The 22,523-nt window shown below is 29.8% G+C and overlaps 1 protein-coding gene across 3 annotated transcripts in view; it reads left to right on the top strand.

Moving 5' to 3' along the window:
* LOC142325654 (peroxisomal N(1)-acetyl-spermine/spermidine oxidase-like) overlaps positions 1-19,027 on the top strand; it is a 169,881-nt gene extending 150,854 nt beyond the window's left edge. For 2 of the 3 annotated variants that reach the window (XM_075367679.1, XM_075367680.1), the window contains 7 exons: positions 187-363; positions 3,815-4,046; positions 6,832-7,219; positions 9,413-9,556; positions 10,549-10,739; positions 12,746-12,878; positions 18,084-19,027. In XM_075367679.1, the coding sequence (XP_075223794.1) occupies positions 187-363; positions 3,815-4,046; positions 6,832-7,219; positions 9,413-9,556; positions 10,549-10,739; positions 12,746-12,878; positions 18,084-18,206 (1,388 nt within the window). In that variant the 3' untranslated portion in view covers positions 18,207-19,027. The remainder of the gene's footprint in view (positions 1-186; positions 364-3,814; positions 4,047-6,831; positions 7,220-9,412; positions 9,557-10,548; positions 10,740-12,745; positions 12,879-18,083) is intronic. The other variant, XM_075367681.1, reaches the window with a different exon arrangement.
* The last annotated feature ends 3,496 nt before the right edge of the window (positions 19,028-22,523 follow it).

Genomic DNA, 22,523 nt, shown 5'->3' with positions numbered 1-22,523 from the left:
TTTTTGTGTTTGGTTCCACTGTTGTTTTAAGCTCATCTGTGTGATAATATAACCTGTAACTGTCGTCAGTCTGTATAAATTTGTGTCATTAATGATTACTCATACATTCTAATTTTACATATTATGATTTTTTCACGGTAATTTGGTTAACGTTTTTAAAAAATTTGCTGTATTTTACATATACAGGTCAGAATCGAGCAGGAGGAAGGGTTCAATCTGTGCAATTTTCAGGATTAAATGATTCATTGGTTGTTAGATGGCTGGAACTGGGTGCTCATTGGCTTCACGGTCAGTACAGTGATTTGCATAATATTGCACAATCTCATGACCTTCTCTCAGATATTAGATCAGCTGAAGGATTAGGTAAGCTCATCATGTGTGTGCATGTGCATATGTGAGTGTGTATGCACATGTATGTGCTTACTATATTTTGATTGATTTTATTATAATGTGTTTTTTCTTACAGTTAAGATAGGCTTAAGTTTTTCAATTAAAATAGGCTTAAATGAGAAGGTTTTGGCTGAATATTAGTGTCATAGTACAGTCATGAAGGTAATCTGATCGATGATAACAGTTGAGCCTGATAATAGCAAATGTTACCTACTTTAAATTGACTACAGAACAATACTGTGTTTAAAACAGTTTTTAAAATAGCACATTATGTTTTAAAGAACAAAGTTTTAAAAATGTTATCTGAGTTAAGTCTGATTCCTACTAATAGCTAGCTTTTAGTATTTCTTCAGACTATGGCTGGAAGTCCTAAGTTATGATGCTGATGGATCTTTGTTATTTATATGTTTTCTCTTTGTGTGTGTGTGTGTGTGTGTGTGTGTGTGTGTGTTTTGTTTGAGAGAGAGAGAGATTTAGTGTGTTTTGATTTAGAATGTTGTTTTTGTGTTTGAATTGACCAAGTTTATCTAGTTTTTTTAGTTTTGGAAAGTGGGTCCAGTGGCAGATTGAATTAGTCTTAATATCATTGTGAAAAGCTGCACTTGTTTGTCCTTTTTAAAATTAATTTCGGTTAGAGCAAACTATATAAATTGAAATGTCTTTTCTAACTGTAATAGTTTATACATAGGACAGAGTACATCTTTTGACAAAGGCATTAAAACACATTAGAGCACCTCACTGAACCACATAATCTGCTTAATTCAACTATTACATTGAAACAAACAAGTGCAACAGCATGAAAATCTTAGATTTAAACAGCAAAGAACAAATATTTTATACACCTGAGTAATTAGATATAGAGATGCGTAAAACAATTATAAGTAAACAGTTACAGTTTAAATCATGCAAACGTTTGTAGTTTTTAGATGTCATGTAGTTGTTTATAGTTCACGAACTATAAACATCGAAACATAATCCAAACATCAACTCCATATCCAGTAGCACAATAACACACATTACTCCCAATTACCAGTCTCTGAAGAAGTTTGATTTAAACACTAGGTCAGACTCTGGTAATTTTTTTTTGTATTTTTACCTTAAATTAAAGGATAGTGTAACCATTTCAATAACTGTTTTATGTTTTTTAAATATATGTCATGAATAAAAAATTAAATTTTTATATTATCCTCATTTACTGATTACTATCATATTACTTACTTATTCTGGGTTTTAATATGGGATGTAGAGTATTAATAATTAGTAACGGTACTGACTGTTGTATTGATAAATAAAACTTTTCTTTTTGTCCACATAGCAGAGATATTAAAAATATTGACTTCTGATTATTAGCAGTGAAAATGTTATTCTTAATGCTTTAAACACACTCGGTTGTATCATGGCTCTTCTTATTTCTTATTTTTGATATAAGCAAGCAGTTCAACAAAAATCATTCCCCATCTTGGAGCTGCAGTATCATTTTAGTCAATGTTCTCAAAATTTATTGTTCCTGCTCTGCCTTCAATTTTCGTATAAAATTATGAAATTAAAAAAAGATTGTACTTTATCAACTTTTTAAACCTTGTTTTTGTAATCGGTGTCAATTAAAAATAAATATCAATAACTTGCTTACTCTTTATTTTTTACAAACTCAAAAGGGTTCAAATTTAAATAAGAATTTGAAAAGTTTTTAGAGTGTAAAATATACTTAGATCTACAAAAACTGCATGAAAAAGTTATTCTAGAAATGCAAAAGGTTAGGAACATTGTCTTAAAAGGAATCTAGAGGAATAACATAATAAGACTTCTACAAAATACAAGCTATAGATTCTCCAGAATGTAGAAATATGTATTATTTCTTCTAGAGGAATAACATAATAAGACTTCTACAAAATACAAGCTATAGATTCTCCAGAATGTAGAAATATGTATTATTTCTTTATATTCATATGTTCCAAGATATTGAGAAAGTTTTTAAATTATAACTCAGCATTTAGTTCACCGTAAAATATTTAATATTGACTGCTTATCTTTTTCTGCTATCATTTGAGTACTGTTATTTTAATGTTCCTGTATTTTTCAGAAATAAATACTGGAAAAGAGGAAAGAGCTGGGTTCCATGTACATAATATCTCTTTTAGTCGCTTTCTAATAAACTAAAGACACAAGCTAGTTTCAAAGTGACTGGCAGGTTGTGTTAAGTAAATAGGTCTTGTCCTTTCTTGAAATCTGTTAAAAAGTTACTCTATATTTATAAATATACTGATATTTATGGTTTAATACTTAGAAAAATTTCAGAAAATATCCTAGTTTTTATAGCTACTATACATTAAAAAAATATGAAATTCAATTCTTATTTAAATGTATAATTTTTTAATTTTAATTTTATGTTCCTAATTTTTAGAACAATTTAAACAAAAATGTTTAGGGACAGATAAAGTATTTTTTGTAACTTTGATTAGTTCCTAGAATTTTTTATGAATGTGAAATAAAATATTATTGAGTAAATGGTTTTTTAATGAAAAATTTGTTTACGAATAGTATTCATTTGTCACATATATCTTTCTAGTATAGTAACCAAATTGTAAAAAAAAAAAAATAGGGAATCTTGCATTTATCTAAATTATACAATAATTATTGATAGAAGTACATGAAAACTAATGTTCACAGTATTAACAACAGTCATTTTTAAATAGTTAAATAAAAATTAATATGTAGGAGTATTTATTCATAGTAGATCTGAAATAGTAATTATTCCTTAAAATGATTAAATCCGCTTTCCCAGACATATATGAATTTGACAACAGCTTTGAAAATATATAAATTAATTGTTTGAGAATTCCCTTTTTATTAGCTTTAAATTAAATTTCAAAAGTTTATTCTAATTATTTACTTTACTTATTTTTTATTAATTAAAATATAGAAAAATAAATAAATCAAGGGTCCGGTAACATAATATTTAGTTGGTGAGCCACCAACGGTGCTCAAGAATGATAAAAAAAGAAGAGAATAGCAAAAGGAATGAGAGAATAGCTTAAAGAATGAGAGAATATTGGGAAAATAGAGAATTGTAAAGAAGATGAAGAAATTGGAATGTGATCTTTCAGAGGCCACAATTAAAAAAATGTGTAAGTTTAATTTATACGTTTTTAAACTAGTGCCATCGACTTGACAGATCTTTATCAAGAAGAAACAAATTTTGTTTCTCTACATGTCTATGATAAGTTTTTTCAGAAAAAAATTAACGATTTCAATTTTGTAAAACCGAACTAGATTTTGATGGATGAACAGTAGTGTTATTTGAATCTATTTGTATAAGAAGTACTGAATAGGGATCAGGGTTTAAATTATGATTCCACAGTTTAAATATTTATTATTGTTTATGTGGTACTGATCGATTAATTATTTTTTGAAATATTAATTCCAGGTCAATATTTGCAAGAAAATGGTGTAGAAATTGAAACTAGTATTGTAGCTGAAGTTTCTAATAAAGTTGCTGATATTTTAGAAAACTGTGAACAGTTTTGGTCATCGAATGCAGATCCACCACGTTCAGTCGGTGTGTATTTAAAAGAAAGATTTCTACGTTATTTAGATGAATGCAGTGACTCGCCCCAGATTAGAAAAGTCAAATTGGATCTATTTGATTGGCACATTAGGTACTTACTACTTAAATAGTTTTTTGTTCTTATTTTTCACATTTCACACAGATCAGGTCTTCTCTAATGTACATCATTATTAAATATTTTTTATGCTTACATATATTCCCCTCAGAAGAATAAAACATCATCGGTGCAGCTTCCTCAAAATTTCAGATCAGGCTTTGATATATAAAAACGGGTTATAAAATCGCTGTTTGGAATCCATAAGTATGTATTTTTCAATTCTTTCCAACAATAGCTTCTCTAGTAAACACTGTTTGAGATAAAATCTTTTTTTTGTAATAAAATTCCGGACAAAGTGTCGGCATCTGGTCTTTTTTAAAAATTATTTAAAGTTGAAAAGTAGTATATTTCTAGATTTTAAATTCTCATAAATGCTCATTTTATATCAATAACCATTTAGTTCAGCTGGAATTTGGTTTTTTGATCATAATTATTTTGTTAATGTGATTTTGGTATTGTTGAGAGATATGTGTATATTTTAAGTGTCATATATTTGGCTGAATGACTATAATTATTCTAAAATGTCCCTTTCCACAATAGTACATAAACAGAAGGAAAGTACATAGATAGAAGGTTTTACTTCCTCTTAAACCACAAAAAAAATTATATATAGCCCCTTATTCGTCTACTTAAGCTGGTTACATCTCCTCCAGTGGAGACCTGACTCAATGGTTTGGTGCTCATTTAAACAGTTTAGTCAATTGAATTGTAAATGGGGAGAATAAAATCACCTAAATTGATCTTTTAAGCTTGTTTAATTGGCGATTCAAATTGAGAAAGACCTTAGTGAAGAGTATGACGTCTTGAGAAGACCAAACAAACAAAAATCTGATGGTGTGAGATCGGGACTGTAAGGTGGATGTGGCAATGCCTCCCAACCCAACTTTACTCCTCTTCCTCAAGCTTCTCTAAAATCCACCGATTCATCTGACACCTTTTCTTCAGGTTTTTAAACCCCAATCTACATTTCATTATCACTAAATTATGGTCGCTATTAATGGCTCCAGGATATACTTTGCAGTCGAAGAGTTGATTTCTAAATCTTTGTTTAACCGTGATATAATATATCTGATACCTTGCTGTATCACCAGGCTTTTTCCATGTGTATATTTTTCTATTATGATTTTTAAACTGGTTGTTGGGAATTACTAAATTATACTTTATGCAAAACTCAATAAGTCGGTTCCCTCTTTCATTCCTTTTGCCCAGCTCATATTCACCCACAATATTTCCTTCCTTGCCTTTTCCAATGCTTGCATTCCAATCTCCCACTATTATTAAATTTTCTTCCCCTTTTATATGTTTAATTGCTTTGTCAGTTTCTTTGTATACACACTGTACCTAATCATCATCATGAGCACTTGTAGGCATATAGAAGTTAACAATCGTTGTTGACTTTGGTTTTGATTTTATCTTTATTACAATGATTCTGTCGCTAAGCTTTTTGAAATACTCTACTCTCTTCCCTATTTTCTTGTTCATTATGAAACCTACCCATTATTTGAAGCTGAGTTAAGTATTCTAAAATCAACTGACACTAAGTCATTTTCCTCTTCCCACTGAACCTCACTAATTCCTACTTCATCTACATTTAACCTAGCCATTTCCCTCTTTAAATTTTCTAACCTACCAACCTTTTTTAGACTTTTAACATTCCACACTCCAACTCATAGAATGTTATTTATTAATTTTTTGGTGATCTCTTCCTTAGTAGTCTCCACCTGGAAATTCGAATGGGGTACTAGTTACCTTAAAATATTTTACCAAGGAAAGCACCTACCTCCGTCTTTGTTATATGAAAATGCAGAGAGCTCCATTTTCTTGGAAAAAAGATAGCTGTAGTTTTCCATTGATTTCAGCTGCGCAGAACTCAGAAGATTGAGTGATGTTGATATGACCGTTTAAGTCCTTCTGACCTATGCCCTTAACCACTACTGAAAGAGCTGCTGTCCTCTTTCAGGAGTCATTCCTTAGTCTGGTTCTCAACAGACACCTCTCCGATATGATTTCACCTTTGGTCAGCTACTCTATACTATTTATTAGCGTTAAATGGTTTTCTACTAGTAAATCAAATTGCTGAACGGTGTTTGTAGTACTTTATGTGAGATTGGTTTCACATTTGAAAATAAAAAATAACAATAAAATATTTTGTTTTAAACGCCAGAGAGCATTTATAGTGACAAAAGATTAAAGATTTGTTAAACATTTTTTTAAATATATAATTTTTTTTTAAGTATTTGATGAGAAACCTTAAGCACTGGACATATTGAATTATTCTGAATGAATAATGTTACACTTTTGTCATGACATGTTACCAAATTAAAAATACAAAAGAATTTTCAGAACTTATAGGATCTACATTTTATTACATCATATGTGTTGAATGGATTAAAAGAAAAATCTGGACTTGCCTTTGCAACATTAGATTAATCATTACTGCCAGATTTTAAGATTTTTACTTCAATCTATATGAGAGATATAAATAGATGATTGAGAAAAGATTAAAAGTTTAATCTTTTAATTTTAAGGATGATTTAGGAAACATTCTCTTCTCAACTCTAGCTTACTACCTGTTCAGTATATAATTTTTATTGAGTTTCAAGTTTGCATTTCCTCTGTAGGAATTTGACATTGATGAATCAGATTAGAAACAATATTATTTGTATAATAGATAGTCTAATTTCATTAAAAGTTTTATAAAATTATCTTTAATGTTATCTTATTTGCTTATTTTATGTTCATTTAAGTTTATTTTTTTTTAATTAATGATTTGTTTTAGATTCCAAGTAATTGATAATTCATGTAATGATCTGGATGATTTATCAGCCAAATCGTGGGGTAGATATAAATTCTCTGGTGGTGAGGACTATATTAATTTTAAAAATGGTTATTCATCATTAATTGATTGTTTAGTAAATGAATTACCACAAGGTGTTTTAAAACTTAACACACCGGTTTGTAGAATTATGTACAACAATTATAATGATTTTAGTAATAATAATAATAATCAGTGTATAGAAACCACATGCCCATCACCGGTTGTTGTGAGTTGTGAAACTGGTGATAAATATTATTGTCAACATGTTATTGTTACTAGTTCATTGGGACATCTGAAGAGGTATCATCATAAAATGTTTGAACCATCACTACCTTCTAGATTAGTGAAGGTTAGTCATTTTACATAATTCACTTATATTTATAGAGTTTTTTGTGGTAGTCCATTCTGAGATACCTGCTAATGGGAATTATCGTATTGACTGTACCATGTAAAATTTTGTGTTTTATATCTTTATTGAAAATTTAATATTATAACTTTTAAGTAATGCCAAAGTGAATCAATATGGTGGAAAATTTTCAGTAAAAAGATCTTTTGATAGTAGGTTATTAGCGGGTGAATTGCATCACTAAATCACCAATTCATTAAAATTTGAATGATATTTATGGAGAAATTTACTTTGAGGACACACTATTAGTAGTTTGAAGGAGAAATAAAAGTTGTAGTAGAAAGCTAATCTTTTGTAAAATGAGGGTATTTATTTTTATTTCTTTGAGAGATTCTAAAATTATTTAACATTTAAATTATAAGATTGTAGATTATTAAAAGATATTGTGTGTCCTTAAAAATCTAAGTTAAACAAGTTAAGCGGAATATATTGGATTATAAAAGTGACAGAGAACAGAAGCAACAGAGAGATAGATCATACTAATTAAATATTTCTACTAGTAAAAACAAATGTTAAATTGAATTATACGGTATGATTAAAGAATAACAAGAATTTTAATTTTTATCAAAAAGAATTTGCTTTTATTTCTATATTGATATTGCCCCATTCAAAGTAGTCTCCAGATAAACAATGTTTTAACCAGATATTTATGCCAGCGTTTCATCCATGCTCAAAAAATGCTTAGAAAGCATTTTTTGGTAAAGCCTAAGTTCTCGTAGGGATTTTTAATTTATTTCATCTTTCACCGGTGTCCTTTTAATGTTCTCTTAGTCAGTGGGAGCAAGAAAAAGTTGCAAGTCTCCATCTCTAAGAGAATATAGAGGCTATAGTATCAGGATGGTGTTATTTTTGGCTAAATTATTACAAATCAATGAGGTATCATCTGGAGAATTGGCATGGTGCAGAATCCAAGAACTGTTTGCTTACATTTGTGGTTGTTTTATCCAGATTGGCTAAGTAAACCGCATAAATCTGTTAAGTAATATTGTTTGATGACTGAACCTTCTGGTTAGAATTCATAATGTACATAGTAGAAAAAACCTTAACATTTGAAATCATTTGTACTAGTCATAAATCCTTAGTCAATATAATATACTCACCTAACATCTTCACAACTTCATGACACTTTATTCCATTATTAATGCAAATCTTTTTTTCTGTCATTATTAAACAAAATAAATCCTCTCTCTTAATAAAATAAGTACTAATTACTCGGCTGCGTACTAATGCATAGTAGAACTACGCGTTTAATATGCCTGAAAATATTGTAGACGTGCTGTCATTGTAAAAGATAAATTTGCTTGAAAAGATATAGTGCGCAGAATTAAAAACTTGTTAATTTTGAATCACGTGTCATAGACAAAATTAATACTTATATATCAGAATAAAAATAATCCAGTTTGATAAAATTAAAATACTTAAAACCAATTTTATGTATTCTTATTTGTAAACATATTTGTTAATATGACACATTTATTCAATATCCCGAGTAATTATGAGAATATCGATTCATTTAATTATCGTTATTTGTCAAGTTTTATTTAAGATGATACTGTAAGTTTTGTCTATTCATATATCCACTTACATGGAAATAAGATTCACTATTCATTAGCACATTGTGAATAAAATTTATAAAATTCAAAAATCGGTGGTAGAAATTCATTCAATCGGCATCATTTAATACCTGGCCTACTTGAATTTTATGTGGATGCATGTAAATACTTAAGAAGAATCCTTTGAATGCTGGTATTCAACAAGCCTAATAAAACTGAACAACGGGTAGATTTTTTGGGACTTTGCAATATATATATATATTGTCTAATTTGTCTGAATGCGATCGATTATTCTTTTATCTTTATCAAAGAAAAAGCACATTTTTAATTAAAATGTTTCTTCTTGTATTAATTTAAGAATGTATTACCAGCATACTCCACATTCCCTCAATTTCTTAAACCGGTATTTGAGAAAGTTGAAATTTGTATTCTAGTAGGCAACGTCATTTATAATAATTTAAGGAAATAAGTTTTATTTTTTAACAAAATAGTTATAAACATAATAACATGTAACTAATAATTCTGTGCATTTTTTCAAGTATCGATTGTAAATTTTTTATTGTTTTGTTTTTTTTTTGTTAAGAGTATTGAAAGTATAGGTTATGCTGTAATAAACAAGATATTCTTGTGTTATGATAGATCATGGTGGCCAAAAGATCAATCTGGTTTTCAGATAGTGTGGTCAACTTCTAGTATAAATAGTGACATTAAGCTACTACCAGAACAGGTGTGTACAGGAATATTTGTTTCTTACTCTATTTTTTTGTTAAATATAAATTTTTGTATAAAAATCTAAATATGATTCTTCTTTATACAATTCTTTGGCTTTTGCATTACCAATATTTGCAATAAAATATCATTTTATATAAGAAATTAATTTAAGTTTTTTTGTTTGATTTATGGTTTGGTTGTACTTTTGTAGCAAAGATGCCCTTCTTAATGCTACTAAATGTGGAATGGAAATTTATGGTGTGAATATTGGCAAGCATGACCAGGCTTTAAATCTGGAACATTTAAGTGAAAGGCAAAGATATGTACCACACTGCTGCAGAAGTCGGCTCTCTTTATTAATGAGAATGTCCATATGATGGTTTATTTGTACCGATGTTTGGTTAATGCCACGAGTATTTCTCAACTAATAAAAAATTATTTGATGAATCTTTTAGCACTTTATTTATTTTAGAAAGGTTGTATGTATAGATTTAAAATTATTCGCTTGAGTGAGAGAATGACTTCGACCGACAGTATTCATATTTTATTAATTTTTTTACAAAGGAAAATAGGTATTTTCTTTATCCTTCAAGAATGTAAAAAAATTAAACTTTTTTCTTTATTTATCTTTCCTTTTTCTTTCTTTATCCTTAATAATTCTTTATTTCTGAAATGTTTATTAAATTTAGGCGATATTCAGAACGCAGTGCTTTATACAATTTCAAAGACATGTATGAGTGTAAGGTACGTACACATCTCATGGTAAAATCAAGACCGTGCTTCAGCTATTTTAAAAACCTTACAATGACTGCGCTCTGTCATTGTGCTACCTTTTATCCTAAACTTATTTGAATGTGTTTTCAGCTATAAGATTAGAAAATACTTACTGATTAACTTATACTTTAATGTTAATAACCTCAAATGCTGTATTTATTATACAGAAAAATTATAAGCGATAATATTTACTCTATGTTATCGGTACATTTCATGACAAACTTGTTATTACAGGAATGGATGAGAGATGTCACTGGATTTGATGTGCTATCCAATGTAGAAGGAGTTATTTTAGGTTGGGTGGGCAGAGGTGGAGCAATAGCCGTTGAAGGATTAACAGAAACTGTAGTAGGAGAACATTGTACTTATCTTCTGAGACATTTTATGAGAAATCACGATATACCATTACCTTATAAAGTTTTTAGGTACGTTTTATATTTTGTTGATATTTACTATTAAGCTCGTAAAATAAATTATAAACATTTTTTATTGTTTCGAAAAAGTATCGGATTTGAAAAATGTTAAGCTTGTCTTGCATAAAATTTTCATAAAAATATTATGGTGAATCAAAAATTATCTACGCTTTGCATTCTACAATTTATTTAGACAAAGGTGACGGTTCAAAATGTACATAATGTTTCTACATAGTCACCTTCCTTGTCGATGCACTTGGTCCAGCGGTTCACAAGCTTGCGTATTCCTTCCAAGAAGAAGGTTTTTGGTCGATCGTGAAGCCACTTTTGCACTGCACCGCTTCCTGCATTTTTAAGTCTGTAGAAAATCGATGACCTTGCGAAGCATCCTTGAGCAGATGAAAGTTGGAGGTAGCAAGATCGGGGCTGTAGAGAGGGTGTTCCAGTACCTCAAAATTCAACTTGCAGATTATGAGGTATAATTATTTAGATCATTACACTTCATCGTTACAAAATTTTTAGCGTTTATTATTTAGTGTGATCCAGGTGGGAAAAAACACATTGTATTGTGGGGAAAAAAACAAGGACGGTATTGGTTTTATTGTGATGAAAATTACAACACGTAGAGGTTAATAAAAGAATAATAAGTACCGATAAATAGCCCGGTTGATTGAAAAAGATCCTGATTCATGTTCTGGCATGAAATAATAGACAAATGTGAGGAGAGTATAACTGTTGATCCTTGGTGTGGTAGCTGAGATATTTAGAATAGAAGGAAAAGATTGGCAGTTTAAAAAATAATGAAATGGCCAGATGAAGTTGAAAAAATAACCAGATTTTTATATTTAGAATTCACAGAAATTTTTGGTATTTGAAAATACGGTTTTTATTTTTCAAAATCAGACTGTTAAAAAGATTACATGATATGTGATTTGATGAGAAAAGCAGTTCAAACATTTTTAATGAATACATGTTAGTGCAAAAAGAATTGACAAATACAGCAGCTCTTTCAGAAATAATTGTGTAAAGACTGTCATTTAAATCAGGAAGTAATCTTAACATCAACTCTGACAACTTTGAACTTTTTGACATAAAAAGAAGGAAAAGAAGTGCAGTCAAATAAAATAACTTTGATATGATAAGAGATGCTTGAATTTCTTGTCAGAAGATTTATCCAAAGAAATGTTAAAGGCAGTGGGATGTACAGGAATCTAATTCAGCGAGTCCCAAACTGTGCGTTGTGGCGTCCTGAGGAGCCACAGCCTCTTCAAGGGGCACCGAAAATATTGAAATATTGTAAAAGCTTCATAATTAATTGAACCAAGACATTTACAATTATTAATGTTAATCACCATTTTCAGGTACACATTTCTCCCATCAAATAAATAAAGTCTTTCCTTCACGTACGACTTTTATGTCTGCTTCAGTTCATCATCCATGGTGAAATGAATGTCCTTAATTCCCTCTTTAATTGTGTAAAGAGTAAAAATTGCTGGGCATCAAATCTGGTGAGTATGGAGGGTGTGGGACGGTTAAAATTTCAGCTTCACAAGAGCATTGGTGGTTGCATGTGATTTGTGTCACCAAGCGTTAAGGTGTTGCAGAACATTAACTCTATGGATTGTCAAACATAATAACATATATCTCCTAATGTGGTGTTTTAATGCCATTGATGGTCATCTTGAATTGATTCAGTCGCTTTGATATTTCTTCTCCTTTTGGTGCTTCTCATCAGTCACAGAAACTAATCCACTGCTCCAAGGTTCATCATCGCTATTGCTTTACCAGCTTCTAATGCAAGAAATTTTATTACCCGCTTTATACTACTTCGATAGTACAACATTGACTTTTCTCGCTCTACCAAATAAAAATTATTTATTGCTGATTTAAGGAATTTACTTGATACTTATATACTTTAATAAAATCTTTCATGAATATTAATTTTTAGACAAAAATCATCACTACTTATCACGTTCTCGTACAGTACTCATGTGTTCATTATTATTGGATATTTTTAGGTCTTGTTGGCATAGCAACAGATTTATATGCGGTGGTTATAGTCATTCGACAGTTGAATGTGATAGCGACAGTGATGTTAAAATAGATTATTTGGCACAACCTGTTTACATCCGTACAAAAAATGCATTTAAGGTAATCATAATGCACATTATTTATTCTTTTTGTATATAGTCATGATGTTTTAAATTGTATATTTTGTTGTTCTAGTTAATCGCTTTCGGTTTCAGTTTATTTTTTTATTTAAACATGATCACAAACAGAAATGTATGGTTTATAAAAGAAAGTCAGTATTAAGATGCTGATTTACACTATTAAACAATATTGGCATTAAAGAAATTTATTAAAAGAGAATAAACAGTAAAATAAAAGAGAAAAAATAAACCATACTCCTCTTCTAAACAGATTTTGTTCTTTCACGAGGAGAATATATTATATCAGAAATCAAGTGAAACTTGTAAATATACTCAGCTAACTGTTTTTTAAATTCTGTTTCCTTAAACTTGTGGATTTAATCAAACAATAATTTTATTAAATGAGAACAGATTTAAGCAAAGTTTTAGAAAAGTGTTCTTTTATCCAAAGAGGAAAATGAGTGAATTAGTACAGTAGGTATTTTTAATGACTTCTTGCATTCATCCAGAATTTAAGAAAAATGGCATGTTGAATTAAATTTTTTTTAGCAAACTATTGATATAATTAAAAAAAAGTAATGCTTTTGAAATTTATAAAATTTACCAAAAATAAAATTAAACTTTTTTCTTTTTAATCAAAAAATTTAATCATTTTGCAAAAATTTTTTCATAAACTTTTAAATTCAGTGATTAAAACAGATTTTAAGATTTTTTTAGTTTAATGTATAGTTTACTCATTTTAACTCCATAGGAATATTAGTGAACGATAGAAAAATCTTTATAAGTAATGAATAATTTTTGATAATCCTGAAAAAATACAATTTCAAGCCGTAGAAAAAAGATAGACTACGTTTATTTTGAGATTAGAAACTTACTATCACTGCATTAGCGTGGATTTCCTTATTACTGTAGGTTGACAAAGATTTAAGACAAAAAAAAAGTTTTTTTTTATGAAAATGCATTCATAGTTTTTTATATAGAGTAGTAAAATATGTAACAGGATCAGTACAATGGACCAGGGTAACGGATTTCTTTCAGTTAAGAAGAAAAAAGAAAAATAATAATGAAAAGAAGAATCTAGAAGCAACTAAAAGGGATTCTTTTCTCAGAATAACAGGTCCATTTAACAATCTGTTCTTTGTAATACAAACAATGGCATCTGCAAAAGCTGTTGTTCGACCAGAAGGGATACCAGACCACAATAATTATTTATAACAGCATTTCTCAGCCAGTAGGGCATTCCCATGGGGGGGGGGGGCATGATAATAGTAAATGGGGGGGGGGGCAAGCGTATCGAAAAGAAAATATTAAAAAAATTTATTAATTTACTGAAAGGAAAGCAGAATAAAATACATTTTGACATAATAAATAATGAAATAGACATTTCTGATGTAATACACTTGTGGAATGTAATACACTTATGAAGGTTTAATATTAGAAATAGACACTCTGAGTTCTTTTTATTTATATAGCTGAGATCTATATTTTGTCTTCAAAGCAGCCGCTGCAGAAAATCCGGTTTTGCAAAGGTAGGATGTTGAAAACTGTAATAGTATGCGAAATGCTCTTGTTTTCAATACAGAAAACTCATCATCCAACCCTGCCCAAAATTTAAAGAGTGATTTATTACTAAATTGTCTTTTGATTTCACCACTTGCCGTGAAGTCTGTGAATATTTCTTCTTCGGTAGATGAGAGCCCTTCAGGAGTATTTTGAAACGGATCCTTAACCCACTCGTAACTTGCTATCGAGTTTTTGTCAGCAAGAAAATAGTTTTTAAAATTCTTTGCCAGCATGGCTAAATGATTTTCAATGATTACAAAAACAACTTTCACCTGTTGTAAGTTTCCACATTTGCAAAATTTTTTTACTTAAAATTTTTGCTCCACAATTCCAACTTTCTATAAAACACATTAACTTTATCGCTTGTGTCTGACGTATGTGTATTTGCTCCTTGGAGTTGAAGATTCAAGGTATTTAATTTCTCAAATATGTTGACCAACTAGCTCAATTCTATCAGAAATAAACTTTCTTGAAACTTCTCTGAATCCAGTTGGCTTTCCTCTTCTAGAAAAATTGCGATTTCATCTCTTAATTCATAAACATGTTGCAAAAATTTCCCCTCTTTCCTCGCAATAAAATAATAAAACTGAATAATGACTACACCTATGTCTTTACAAAGTGCAGAAAAGATTCTTGATTTTAGGGGGTCTCATTTTTTTACAATTTACTACTGTTACAACCATCATTAGCACAATATTCAGACCAGGACTCATTTCTTTGGAAGCCAGAGCTTCTTTGTGGATCGTGCAATGTATCTAGACGCTATGAGACACATTGTAGAGATTTTTGTTTCTCAAGTGCTTGTGTACTTTGGAATCTTCCAGACATTGAACGAGCACCATCGGTGCATATTCCGATGAAATTTTTCCACTCTATGTTTGCCTCATTTATAAAATCATTTAAGATAGCAAATAATGCGAGTGCTCTGCTATTGCTTTGAGTTCTATTGGTTTGCAGGTAAATAGTTCTTCTACTACTGACATCACAAAATTGAACATAGGCAAAAAAATGAGCATCTTTATTGCTATCTGTTGCCTCAGATTCCATTGAACCTGAGTTGAAAACAGTTTGTCTTGCCACTTCCCAAAAAGCTGCTGTACATCTTCAGCTATATCATCAATTCGACAGGCAACAGTATCATTAATAGAGGTGTGGACTGGAATTGTTTGGCAAAATAAGCTCTTCACCGATGATATGAGACTGTTACAGCTGGCTGTTTTATATGAATCTTTGTAAGAGGCAAGTAAAGCTTTTTCATTCACAAAGTTTTTAAAAAAATGATGTTTGCTTTTCATATGATTTTAATTTTATTTCAAAGAATTCTCGAGGCTTGTTAGTGTATTCACTATGAAGCGTTTCCAAATGTCATTTAAGGTTATTATAGGTTTCAAGCCATCTGCTATCAAAATTTTTTAACAAATGACGCACAAGGGCCTTTCTTCTTCATTTACTTAAGTGCTTGTAAACCCAAAATTTAAGTATCGTTGAGAGTATTTCTTGATTTTATTTTTGGAACTACGCTCATCTGTGCCCTCAATACTTCACTATCGTCTAACGCTCACCTACACCCGCTTTAAAATTTATCCATCATTCTGTATAAATCTACTGCCATGAATATTTAATACCATGAATTGCTGCAATTAACACACAAATTACAACTTACACATTCGCGCAGACGTTTCAGAATGTTCGAGACAAATCGGAACTTCTCATGAAGCCGCAAGAATGTCCGATATGGTGAACATAAGACAGAGAGCAATAGAGAGGCATTGATTCTGGTTTTGTCATTGCAGCGGATCGGTGTTTCCAAATATCAATAAATTTACTTATTCTTGATAATTTGTAAGGTTTGTTTGTAATTAAGGTCGTAGTGTATCTTTAGCGTAAAAATATTCAAAATATATTATTATTGTATGAGGGGCATGATGAAAATCGCTATGCAAATACTGAAAGATTAAGAAACGCTGATTTATAGAAATATGTAAGTCTGTGGATGAAGAAAATTATAATGCTTCAACGATTAAAGGGATGAGGTGGGTACTGATTCTGCAGGCCACAGTATATAAATACTGCTAGAGACCAGTGAACAGTTAGTAGTTTGCTAGGCCATGTTTGGCGCAGTTGTGATAGCCAGCAAACAGTGAGTCGTTTCACGGGTCCGAGTTTGACGCAGTTGCGGTGATGGCGATATCATTGGGTAATGTGGTGGCAGTAAGTGAAGTGAATTAATTATTTTATTTTATATGTTCTTAGAGTGATAAATTGTATTAATAACACATTTTTAGTTTGTTAGTCTCTCAATATCTTGTTCAAACTGTGAACGTGCTACAGCATTAATGAGTTTTCTATTATAAAAAAAAAGAAGTGTATGAAATACTTCATTTTATTTCAGAATATAATTTAAAAAATTTTTAAATTATTTTACCGATTTATATATATATATATATATATAAATTCAGCAGTAACATGTAATTTTTTTTTATATACCCCACATGCATTTTGTTTTAAAGGTTTTTTTTTATTTATTGATTACGAGTTTTTATTGTTTTCATGCCAAAATGTATGTTTTTTATATTGAGTTTTTTTAAATGTTTTCTGAAATTTTATTCATGTATTTTTAGCTTAAACATTTTTTTGAATACACATTGTCATGACTACTTATTATACTACCTACTACGATCATGAAATTATTATACTACCAACTGGTCAAAGCAGTCATTTGGTGGATCGACTAGTTAGAAAGATTATTATTTTGATCGAGAGATTCCTATTACTGCAGTCTGACAGATATAAGAATGTTTTATATGGCCAGATCAAAGCTTCATCTATGGAGAGACCCAGATTGAGTTACAATAAGTAGGTGCACAGTGATGCTAGATGCAGAAGAGTTTGAATGCTAAACTACAATTGAAACCCTGGTATATTCACTTAACTCAGGTCATTTACTGGTGAGCCAAAACTGTTATTTTCAGAACCACTTCAAGGCCAAAATCAATTCTTTTAAGAACCATTTTAAGGTTTAAATTCCTTGTTGGCCTCCCTTACTGTTGTCAAATCTGGGAGCTCAGTAAGCAAATAACTAATTAATTAAGATGGATGCTAGCCTGGCTCGGCCATCACTGCTGATCTCCTCAGCAGCCATCTTACAAAGTAGCCTTTCATTCCAGTTTCTTACTCTGGTATGAACATAACACACACTCATAAGGTACAGATGTAATTTAGGAAGTTGATAGTATAAAAATAATTATAAAATTTGAAAATTTTTACGTCTAAAAGTTGTTTAATTAGAATAAACAACTGAACTGCAACTTGTTTAAGTTAGCAACATTTATAACACAAAACATATGAAGGATATTTGTGAAAAAGCCTATAATGTTCTAATTAATTAACATGTCAAGAACAGGTTTTAACAATTTGGCTACCCTTTTTCTATGACAGATTATAATATTATAGGTATAATACTTTAAAAAGTATATATGGCTAATGAGGTGAATATTTTTGTAAGTAGTTGCACTTTCTCTATTAAATGATATACCGGTAAATATAATAAAAGATCCTGTATTAGGTCGCTTTTGGTGGATAATGTTAATTTAATTATAGAGGTTCAACTACGTTTAAAAAATTTATATTATTTTTCTTTCAGCATCCGGCTGTCATGCTTGCTGGTGAGGCTGTCCATGAAACTCATTTCTCAACTACACATGGTGCTTTTGAGTCTGGCCAGCGTCAAGCTAATGAAGTTTTAAGATTTCTCAAATTGAAGTAACCGCTGTATATTATAATTTTTAAGTGCAATATAAATAATTATAACATTTTAAATCTAAAACATAATGCTTGTAAAATATATTAAGATGTTCTAATAAGATGTTTTTTTAAGATTGTTTTAATATTTGTTAATTAATACGATTTTTATTTCATTATGTATATGTAAATAATTATTACTTTGAAAGATGTGTCACACTTATCTTCTTCTAATCTAAAATGAAAATAGTTATTTTAACTGTAATTGCACTTTATTAATCTAGTTTTAATTATTTTTATTCATTCACCTTAATATAATGTAAATTATTTATAACATAAAACTATATTTGTTTAACGGTACCTGAAATAGAAAATCTTTTTAAATCACAGGCAGTGCATTAAAATTAGAAAGAGGTCAACTGTAAAAAAAAGAAGTGCAGAAATTATGTTTTTTTTTTTTTTTTAATGTTAGATGGGACAACAAATAAAAATAAGTCAACTTCAATGCAGATTATTAAAACTTCAATTTTGCAGTTAAAAGTGATTATTATTATTTTTTTAATTGCACATCATCTTTATTAAAAAGAGAACATTTTTTTAAAGAATATTTAGAAAAGAAAATTATGGTACTTAAAATTTCCTGCTGGGGATTGGTAAATCAAAATTACTCCGGCTAGCAGCACAAGAAATAAAGCATTACAAAGAATACAAGTTAGGTATAGAGCTTGTTTAAACAGTTGAAAACATGAATCAATGTAACTAGAGCCTGATTTAAAATTTGGCTAAGTACACTTATGATTTCTATACTAATCAAAAGAATCTTGAGTGGAGAAAGATGAAAAGAAATGTATGAAAAAAAATTCAAGAACAATGTCATGAAAAGGTACTGATACAAAAGAAGTAACTTCTCTAAAATGGTTGGCTGAGCTCACAAGAACACACAAGTTATGAATATATATTTAAAAAAATACTGAATATGTTTGTAAAAAAACTGAAAAAGATTCAATTTTCTAAATTAAAAATTTTCATTTCAAAATTAATTTATGTTATTTACCATATCACGGTCAAAATTGGATATGACATCTGAAATCACTCATGTTGCTTTATGTATTTTATCAGCATAAGGAGATTGTGTAGTGAGAGAGAATAACATCGGAAAGATGACTGAGATGCCCACTGTTCCGCAAGATTAAGGTGAGAAAAAAGAATAAAGTATTTTTATAAAGATTAATCAGAAAATGCTGCCGTTTGAATTGTTTTTATCTTGTATCATTTTACGCCACTTTGTTTTGATCCATCTGTTCTAATTCTCCTTATGTCTCTAAGAGGTCTTAATTTTGCCTATACAAAAGATAGTTGTTGCTGAATACGGCTTTAAAGGATGTCTATTTTTGATCTTATTGATCATTAATTTATTTCTAAAAGTCTGTTTTTTTTTTTTTATTTAACTAGTAAAATTCCTTTTTAAACATTCATTTTCCCATTAATTAAACTGTAATGGATTTTTATATGACTTCCAAACACTGAACAGATTAGTATCGACATACATAACCGGGGTATATATATTTTATGATTGATGAGATGCCACTTTGATTTTTTTTCTACTTAAAAATAAAAAAAAGGTATAAATATAAATATACTTACGATTTACTGATGATATAGTAATTCTAGCCAAGAGTAAAAAGGATTTAGAAGAGCGACATAAAATGCCAAATAGTACCAGGTGAAACGAGCTTTGACTCAGAAATATAATTTGTTTACATCAAAAATTAATTCAAATGTCAGGAAAAAAATTTGAAAGTATTTTTTTTGAGCGTTGTTTTATATGGAAGTGAAACTTTGACGATTGGAGTACCTGAGAAGAAAAGATTAGAAGCTTTTGAAACGCGGTGCTATAAAAATCAGGCGGGTAGATAAAGCGACAAATTAAGAGGTGTTACGGCAAATCGATGAAGAAAGAAGCATTTGGAAAAATATGACAGACTTGGGCCACATATTAAGGCATCCTGGAATAGTCGCTTTAATATTAGAGGGTCAGTTAGAAGGAAAAAATTGTGTAGGCAGGCTACATTTGGAATATGTAAAACAAATTGTTAGGGATGTGGGATGTAGGGGGTATACCGAAATGAAACGACTAGCAGTAGATAGGAAATCTTGGAGAGCTGCATCAAACCAGTCAAATGACTGAAGACAAAGAAAAAGTTACTTTGGAATTTTCATTTTGCTGGTTGTTAATTAACATCTATTGTATATACAAATTTGTACTAAGAGGTTATTGAAATAAATCAGTAAAAGTAAATGCTCAAAAAGCATTTCCTTAATATTTATAACTAGGTGGCCGGTTAATGGTTCTTATAAGATAAACTTTCATAAAAAAATATTTAATAAATTAAAAAAAGAAAATAAGTTTCTCAACTATGTAGTATACATTTAATATCGACTTTTTTTTTTTAATTTTCAATTCCAGTAAGCTAGTGCTGCAATCAGTTTTCAGACTACGTTAGGTTACAACCTATTTTCACATTTTTCTCTGTATATAAGGATCCAAATGCCGCTTTTTTCTGTAGTCCTTATCTTTTAGCTTTTTCTACACATATCCTAAATTGTAATTACTTATTACAGATCAGTTTTTAATTAATTTTTTGCTTTTTAACAATTTACTTTTATCATTAATGAACATCTTATTAAGGAAACGATTGTAACGAATTAAGAATAATTCTTAACCTCTAAATAGGTTGCCTCTAAGTAGGTAATAGGGTTAGTGAAGATTGAGATGGGTTCCTATTTTTTCTTCTCTGAACCACATATATTATGTAACATCAGTATAACAGGTTCAACAAAAATAGGCCCAGCATGTGTATTTAGGCGACATCTTTTAGTTAACTGCCAGCAGTGAACATTACTATCAGTTGCTTGTTGGGGTATTTAAATAAAATACAGCACGCAAATATTGTAATCTTTAGCACAAATACATCTGTAAGTAATTACAGGGTTACATCCCGTTATCCCTTTGGGTACCGGCTAGGAGATATAGTCATAGATGTACTCAGCCACACAGGTGCCTAACCTATAAACATTTATCGGTTTATCTCTCCTTACATCTTATTTTTTAATTACAAATAAAGTGTGTTTTAACAAATAACATTGATCGTGCTTTTCAAATAAATATACAAGAGGTAGAAATGGAATCGATTTGCAGTGTTTGATTGTTCTACATATCCAGTATACGTAAATATCAGCAAAGACTTATCTCTCCCTTTACAGGTTTATTTATTACTTAATTTTCCCCTGAAAATTATGAACTGTGTACATCAAAGTGTTATTATTTTCAGTTATACATGTGTCACAAAGAAAAAAACAACTTTGAAAGAGCTGCATTTGGAAAAATAGTAGTAGTCAAAATTAAGCTGACTGTTCCAAATTTTCTGTTTAAAGTTAAATAAATGCTTCCATTAATTTGACTGCACAATTTTGTTTGATTATCTGTTGTTCTCTTGGAATTATGTAAAAATTCGTGTATACATTCATTTAAGCTACCGACTGGACAGGTTATAGGTTTGAATTCCAGTCAGATTTGGCATTTTCTGTACGCTAAAAAATTTTCACACCGTAATCGATGAATCAATAAACTTGAAAAAATTTGATGAGATATGAATTTACCTGTTTGACTACTTTCATGATCTAAACATATTGTTTTACTAAATATGGTTTAGGACATCATCATTTTGTAATTCCTTAATATCTTTATTTAATTTATTTTACAGGGTACCTTGTTGATTCAATCATTTTGTTAACGGGATTAAGATATGATCTTCCTCAAGCCATTAATAATGTATTTCTAGAATTTAATAATGAACATATCATTTCTATGGCTGTTAATCAACCTTTAAGATCATTTTTTACATTCACATTAGAAGAAAATCGGTGTGACCACAATCTTTTAAATCGGTAACATGTTATATGTATCAAAATGGAAGTTTTACCAGAGTAATCCTTTTTTTTATTAGCTTGTAAGGTAATGTAATTACAAGTAGTTTTAAGCAGTCGGCCTCCATGGCGTGAGTGGTAGCGTCTCAGCCTTTCATCCAGAGGTGTCCTGGGTTCGAATCCCAATCAGGCATGGCATTTTTCACACGCTACAAAAATTGTCATCCATATCATCCTCTGAAGCAATACCTGAACGGTGATCCCAGAGATTAAAAAAAGTAGTTTTTAGCGGTGCGTGTAATTTATTTTTGTGATGCTTCAAGATAGTCTTGTTACCACACAAAAAATTATTTATATTATAAATATTTTTATTTTAATTGTGATTGTTATATTAATGTGCTTGTATTGTATTTAT

This window comes from Lycorma delicatula, chromosome 5, assembly GCF_047948215.1.
Source record: "Lycorma delicatula isolate Av1 chromosome 5, ASM4794821v1, whole genome shotgun sequence".
NCBI lineage: Eukaryota > Metazoa > Arthropoda > Insecta > Hemiptera > Fulgoridae > Lycorma > Lycorma delicatula.
The sequence above is the reverse complement of the archived record's forward strand: the minus strand, read 5'-3'. Positions and strand labels throughout refer to the sequence as shown.